The sequence below is a fragment of the Capsicum annuum genome, chromosome 2 (assembly GCF_002878395.1).
Source record: "Capsicum annuum cultivar UCD-10X-F1 chromosome 2, UCD10Xv1.1, whole genome shotgun sequence".
Classification (NCBI taxonomy): Eukaryota; Viridiplantae; Streptophyta; class Magnoliopsida; order Solanales; family Solanaceae; genus Capsicum; species Capsicum annuum.
In genome coordinates this window covers 137575550-137582904 of record NC_061112.1, presented here as the reverse complement: position 1 = coordinate 137582904, position 7355 = coordinate 137575550, and the positions used below count along the sequence as shown (strand labels likewise).

At 34.9% G+C, this 7355-nt stretch overlaps 1 protein-coding gene across 4 annotated transcripts; it reads right to left on the bottom strand.

Moving 5' to 3' along the window:
- Positions 1 to 507: 507 nt before the first annotated feature.
- Positions 508 to 6306, bottom strand: LOC107859848 (protein MID1-COMPLEMENTING ACTIVITY 1). Of its 4 annotated transcripts, none has more exons than XM_016704981.2 (10): positions 5994 to 6306; positions 5626 to 5700; positions 4654 to 5411; positions 3443 to 3840; positions 3190 to 3299; positions 2139 to 2210; positions 1353 to 1459; positions 1114 to 1207; positions 790 to 909; positions 508 to 699 (listed from the first exon to the last, which is right to left on the bottom strand). In XM_016704981.2, exons 3-9 carry the CDS (start codon positions 5059 to 5061, stop codon positions 836 to 838), a joined length of 1263 nt encoding a protein of 420 aa, XP_016560467.2. In that variant the 5' UTR covers positions 5062 to 5411; positions 5626 to 5700; positions 5994 to 6306; the 3' UTR covers positions 508 to 699; positions 790 to 835. The 4 variants fall into 4 exon arrangements, with proteins under 4 accessions (XP_016560467.2, XP_016560466.2, XP_047263121.1 ...); XM_016704980.2 differs by having other exon boundaries at positions 6078 to 6306; XM_047407165.1 differs by having other exon boundaries at positions 790 to 888; positions 5994 to 6295.
- Positions 6307 to 7355: the final 1049 nt, after the last annotated feature.

Genomic DNA, 7355 nt, shown 5'->3' with positions numbered 1-7355 from the left:
AAAAAATATGTTTGAGTTGTTTAAATAAAAGTTGCATAAATCTCAAATCTTTTGAAGCTGATTACTCTCCATTTCAATATTTTTTAAAATTATTAAAAATCTCTGATTTAATTTACACGGATACATCACCTAATTTTATCATATTTTTCCAAAAAAAATCACTTAATTATACACGAATACATCATATTCTTCCGAATACATCACTTAAATTTATCCGGATAATTATTTAAAAGGATTGGGATATTAAATAGTTATGATAAGTTAAGTTGTGCTATGATATATTTTTTTCTTATTTTATTTAATTAATACGTATAAACCAAAATTTGATCTATATATACAGGGTAGTTTCCCTGTCCGCATTATTTTTGAATAGTTTGAGCAATTTAGCCTTAGGTTTATGCTTCCTGGCTTCACTCAACAACAGAAAAAGAGGGGTGTTCTTTCTTCTTCTTTTGGGGCAGCTGGGGTGGGGGTGGGGGCGATAACATATTCACATTAACAGCCTAATAGTTGTTAATTGGTATCCTTTATTTTTACTAGAAACAGGTCATATACTCATCATCCCTCCACCATAATATTCCCTGTATGTACTGTACAACCATCACAAAACAGTTTCTTACATCACATACATGTACAGTCGCTAGTAACACCATGTAAACAAACGAATAATGAACTCTGGATCATTTATACACACTGAACCTGTGCATCAAAGAATTACGTTATGACAGAGAAGATTTAAACATACAAAGAAACTCTCACGTATCAAGTACAATCGTAATGAAACATTACCTTTGCTTTCTAATAGTTTTAATGCTAAAACGCCAACTCTAGCTTCTTAGGATTCCATGAATTGAGTGGTTGGGGGGCTTATTTTCGTCTTCTCTACACCTGCATGTCGTAAATATACATCTGCATCATTAATTTTGTCAATTATTTGACTAAAAATATGAACTTAATACAATGACAAAGGAAATCAGACTAGGAATCCACGCTGCTAAATGTCCATAATGTCAAGTCAAGAAATTACAATGCAATTCCCAGCCAAATCTCGTTAACACAGAAAAGTACCATAAACATATGAAATAGAAAGTGGAATTTTACTCGGAAGCATACCATGTGCCCCACGTATCTTGACTTCACGCAATTCTTGGACAAGAGCACAGCAACAGCACATTAAATGAGAAAGAAAATCATCCACACAGCCTCCCTGAAAAGAAAAGAAAAGAAAATGAAAATCAGGATGGCACATGAGATATCAAGGATATTCAATTCATTATGTCAAAAATAAGAAGAAAAATTAGTGACACAGCATGCATGATCAGGCACTTATTTTTAAATTACTCTCTCTTTACCCTGATGTTTAGCTTTTTCCGAAGTTTCCCTCTGACGCAACATGTGTAACAACAGCAGGATAGTATCAATGAATAAGCCATTAATTCATTACAAGCATCCGCTGAAGCTGCATCTCACACATTCAAAAGTTCTTTTGTTAGGTTCAACGTATCAAAAGGAATAAACTGCAGAACCCAAGCAGAACTACAGCAGTTGATACAGAAGGAAAGGAAACAGTTCTTAAATTTTCAATTAAAGAAGATTGCAATAAGATATCTGATTATGCCCGTAGAATTTGAATTATAACGCTGAGAATTCAATTTAAGGTTCAAGATTTTATGGTGATTCAACTTAAAAGACATTAAGATGGTCTTGAAATTCTTTTTCTTGCAGGATCAATGTGATGCTAGTTTAGAAGGAGCTATTGACCAACCTTTGATGGTCCTATGACTTTAAAATCAAACCTCAAAGAGCTAGTTCATCTAGTTCCTAGAGTTGAAATTAGTTGACAAGGCTGCTTATACCTAGTTCTATTTGATTACCAAAGATCAGAAAAAAGATAACCAAGGAACATAAGTTTAATAATATCTGACTCTACAGTAGAGTGTAATGGTAAGCTTTAACCGCAAACTTCTAGAGAAAGAAAAAATAGCAAGAGTTACTAATAGTACCAGTTCGATCATTTCTTAAGAAAGAAAAAAGAATATTGATATTACAGAAAGGATGGATCAGTTTTTATTCCAAATAACTCACAACTAGAGGAATAATAGACAAGAAAGTTTTAAATGGAATATTAAGCCACTTACATATATCCCTGTCCGCAGCAACACTGGCAACTCTAGAAAATGTACCACAAGGAAAGAAAAGAGTTTTAATACCTGCATAGTAAATCTGCCATTAACTGGGATGATCTCAATATAGCACCTAATAAAATGATATCATTCCAAAATGATGAAACAAATAATTTTGTAATTTCAAGGAAGCTCTAATTTGGTGTCATAACAAATCATCCTCCCTTCATGACCGCGTTCATATGAAAACATATGAGTCGTGCATCTAACTGATTTAAGTATTGTAATTGAAAGCAAAGGTTATTAGACATTGAATGACAGACACGGACACCAAATTCAGGATGCAGTATCTGTTCTCGCTGATCTTCAGATGACAGCATCATTTGTGAAGTGTGTCTTAACTAGCTAAATGATTATCATGTGTTAGAATGTGCCAAATATCAACATTCCAGTCAAAGCTCGCAGTTTTTGTAGGAAAAAAAGGAATAAGAGCAATTACTGGACCCCTGGTTAGGGTAACTCAGATGATCAAAGTGGCACCAAGACGGGAGACTTAATTTATTTTTTGAGGTCAGAAAGGAGAACTGGAAAAGTCACCACGTCAAATGATGCACTCAAATGGTAGTAGAAATAGTCTATGCAAGAGTAGAGGTCACTTAAGGATCATATGCTTATCATTCTCTCTCTTTTTGCAATAAACATCAAATTCAATTTACTATACCCTGAAACAGGAGAAAACTCTACCGGTATCCCCACGTTCCTTTAGTTCAAGTAAGATTTCGCAACTACTTCCAATACATAAGTTTAACAACCTTGTGTCCTGTCTCATTCTATGCACTCTCACAAATCTCATTCTACTTCAAAGGTATGTCACCTCATTGATCAATTGAGGTTATTGGCCATGATTCATTCACTTGCTGAAGATAATCTGTATTTGTCAATGCAGATCTAAAATACTATCTTAAAAAGGACGCTAGTGTATGTTATCAAGCGCATTAGCATAATGGAAATGAAAAATCACAAAAAACATGGTGTGGCGAATATAAAACAGTGTTCTGGAACATACACAAGAGAGGTTCTGAACAGCAGCCCAGCAGATCTGAATGCCACTCTTCATATCGATGTGAACCCTTCGAGGAAAGTAAATCACGTTTTGACGTAACTGATGTAGTGTTTCTGTAAATATTTTTAAGCATTTAAAAGAATCTTTTGAAAGCTAGGCTGCAGACATAACCTCACACTTGATTTATGAAACTAAGAGATACTATAGCTTCCAGCAGAAAATTAAAGTTTAGCTACCATATATGTTAGCAACTGACCTTGAAGTTGACCGTTTCTCATCACTTTTAGCGTAATCGTCATAATATGCCTTCTCATTATCAACATTTGAGTAACTCTGATCCAACTTTTTGAGAGCTTTGGCAGGTGAACTTTTCATTGCAACTACTTCTGTGACATCCAGAAGATGCTGAATGAATTCACACTGACCTACATCTAAATTAGCCTGTGAGCGCTGTAATTCTAGTTGGAGTTTTTCATTTTCTTTTTGAATTGCTTCATTGATAGGCACTCTTGGGTAAGAACAGGAAAGATTCTTCGTTAATATGATTGTATCATCTTTAGAAGGCTCTGGTTTCATAATCACTTCTTGCACCTTCATGTCTTCAACCGCCAGTGTGTATTCCCGCTGGTCCATTTCAATATATTCCAATCTTTCCTGTCAACATATGGAAAGCAAGATCTATCAACTTGGAAGATAAAATAGATATAGGTTATTGTGGACACAAAGTGTATGTATGTATATACTCTTTCCAATTGTGAGAGATTGCAGTCAAATAAGCTTAAACAATCTTGAGTTGATATTAGTAGAACAAAAACATTAGGTTAAGCAGCAGGTTACTCTTACTGTAACAGATGCACTGTCTTATAACCAGTGCAATTTTCTCCAACTCAAAGGTGATAAAGAAGTTCTCACCGTTAGAGGAAAGTGATTCTACCTAGATGGTTGAAATAGCAAAACAACACTACTGCCTATACGTCATTGTAATAAACTCAAAATAGTCAAGGTTTTACGATGCGGTTAAATGATCAATGTAGTTTGTGTGAAACGTTGGATACCAGGGCAAGGATCCTAGTGGAAGTAAAAACTCTATGTGATTGATTCCCATCAGCCTAAGCCTACATGGGAAGAGTTACAAGATAGATGTGCACTGGTGGGAGAGAGAAGGTACCTAATTCAAGCTAGCCAGACACCACCACTATTAAGAAAATGAAAAACAATAGATCTAAAATAGCTTCACTTTCCAAAAGTCCAGCAAGACTACCTAACCAAGAGTTGAACATTGACCAACTATTCTGGCTTCAAAACATGAACTTATCAAACTCGAATATATCCTTACCATGTCACCAACAAAAATCAGAAAGAACAGATGTAGATCTTAAGATGGAAGAGCCATGAAACAAACAGATAATGAAAGCAGATAAAGCTGAAGGGCAAACACTATGGACTAGAAGTGCAAGGTCCCCATACCCTGACTCGAGCATTATCCACCAAAGTGATAAGAGGAATAATCTTCAAGTATTGGTCAATCTCATTCTGAGCCCTGCGGAACTGGTATACAATGTTCCACCCCATAGCCAACAGATAAAGATAGCTCCTGTCCTGGCAGCTCTTGACCAATATATAAGACCTCCTTAATGCATCTTCAAGGTGTTCTAATGGCTCTCGGGTTTCCGGATACCTCTTAAGTTCAGTAATCTTGAGCTGCTCCAATAAGTTCCCAATTAACTTAAGATGCTGTGCAAACTGCCTGCAATTTGTCTTGTGCATCCGGGCAGTGTTAGCAGCTTTGACAATCATCCCAATTAGCCTCACTGCATCTATGCCAGTAAGCTGGGCGATATTTGCAACTTCACCAAAATGATCCAATGAAGCCATAGGTAAATTCCAGATTATTCCCTCAAATCACTCTTATTTTCAATTCAATGCGAAGCACATCTCCAAATCAACAGAATGAACTATAACAGCAGCACTTTTCACCCAAAATAAAGCTTTCTCCACCAGGCCTTTTAATCCGGCAAAATCGAATGCATTAAGAAAAACTCAAAGAGAACAACACTGCTGACTTAATATAGACCTCTATAAACATCCGTTCTCCATAATTCATCAGATTCAAGTTCCAGTCGATGTCGCAGACATGCAGTACCATCAAAATACACTCAAAAGCACCGTATGTGATCAGAATGCATCAAGATCCAGTATTTGACATGCAGCTATCAGTATTTCAGCTGCAGTGGTAGCTCAAAACAATGAGTCAACGAGATATCAAAAATAGCCTAAGATTCTATATACCAATATTCACTTTTTCTTTACACAAAAACGATAAAAGGCAATGGGGAAAAAAAAAGAGTGAATAATAAAGGAATTAATATGTCGCTTGAAAAAGGAAAGAAACTGACACACTTTCCAATAAACCGCCATCAAAATAGCAATAAACATTACCTGAATTAACGGTGACGCCGTTAACCTCACTGTACTCCACCGCAATCCTTTGGTCCTTTCACCATTCCTTCCAAGCTAAAACCAATAATGGAATTCAATTCACCATTTACACAACAACAACAATAACCAAAAAAAAAAAAAAAAAAACTGCACATATCTCCATGCATATATTCACACTAACGATACACACGATATTCGCAAATATACAAGTTTCTCAAACTCGAATCACTAAAATTTCCGTGATTTTTAGTTTCGATACAGACTAGTACTAATAAAAAATCGTTAATGCAATTTCCGATGAACTGAAATACTAGTACTACATTGAAAATTGACAAAAAGGAAAATGGACATGATTTTCTGTGATTTACAGTCATAAGTTTGCGAGAAGAAGCTTCAGTTTTGGAATGACTGTTAATTTCCAGAGAAGAGAGAGATGAAGACACCCGACTTACGGTGCTCTTCGGTGTATCTTGTCTGGGAGCTCCGTTATCTGCACCGTTTACACACTCACAGAATGGCTACATGTGTGATTTTTATTTGGCCGAGAGTGCATACACTTCACTTTGTTGTTGTTTTTAATTGACTGAAATGCCCTTAGTATTTTCTTGTTTTTCCAAACGTGTCACTGCCTTCACGGGTTTTCTGAATTTATTTTTCTTTTTTCGTCAAACTGGATGCGGAATTTTTCTTTACTGAAGAATGCTTTTTGGTCACAGTGCATCTTTGACTTATTTCTTTTAACAGACAACAAACGGTGAAACTCACATGATGTGCTCATATACTGTTCTTTATTTATTTCTCTGTATTTTCTTTTTGTAAAGTTAGATATGACAGTGACAAACATTTCGTTCATCTGTTAATTGTATTATTGTTGTTATAGAATTTGGACCTCTTTCATAATGTTAGTTCTAAGATATGAGAATTGTTTAAATCATAGAGAAATCACATAAGCAATGGAAGTGGAACTGTTCTTGCAACGGAAGTGGAATTTTCTCACTCTCTTCGTGCTCGGGACAACTGGAGCCTAACAATTTAATACGAGGGCTCACATCGAGAAATGATAATTAAATAATGATCCTGCAATAATTGGGTATGAGTTTTGTAAGTGACAGAATTGAGTAATCTATAATATTAATAAATTAAGTTTATTGATAGTGTAGAATGATTTATATATTGATAGTGCACAAAACTTAAATTCTAACATTTATGCTAGTTGCAATATGACTTTGTTTTTTGGTCTGCGTAATACTATGATCTAGGTACGAGAATACACACTACTCTCCCTACTTTAATTTTTTGGTATGATTTTAATTTAATATAAAATTTAATTAAAAAAAATAAATCATATAATCCTAAATTTAAAATATCTATAAAATATATCAAAATAATCCTTAAATTTGTATTCTTACATATATTACCTCAAAAAAAAATAAAAAATGAACCTACTTAAAATAAGACAAATAACGATGGAGGTTCTGACTAGAGTAGTATTTGTTTATTGATTCCATTCCACATCGTTGTTTACCGTAAGATAGGTAGTAAATGTTTCGATAATTGCCCCAACCATTTTCAGTTTACTTTTAGTTAAGCGGTGTCTCGCCCAACTACCTCTGCAGTCTGCACTGCCCAACAGTGAAGCTAGCTTGCTCCACGCTTCTGTATTGAATTTATTTATGAAAAAAAAAAAAATCGATTCAATTTATTTGATTCATTTAATACGATGTTTGAGA

Excerpts from the sequence above, each read along its gene's own strand:
- LOC107859848 (XM_016704981.2), bottom strand. The coding sequence starts at position 5,061 with ATGGCTTCATTGGATCATTTTGGTGAAGTTGCAAATATCGCCCAGCTT. Across the intron at positions 3,300-3,442 it reads GAGAAACGGTCAACTTCAAG|AAACACTACATCAGTTACGT; the intron begins GTCAGTTGCTAA and ends AAATATTTACAG. Across the intron at positions 910-1,113 it reads CAAGATACGTGGGGCACATG|ATGTATATTTACGACATGCA; the intron begins GTATGCTTCCGA and ends TTAATGATGCAG.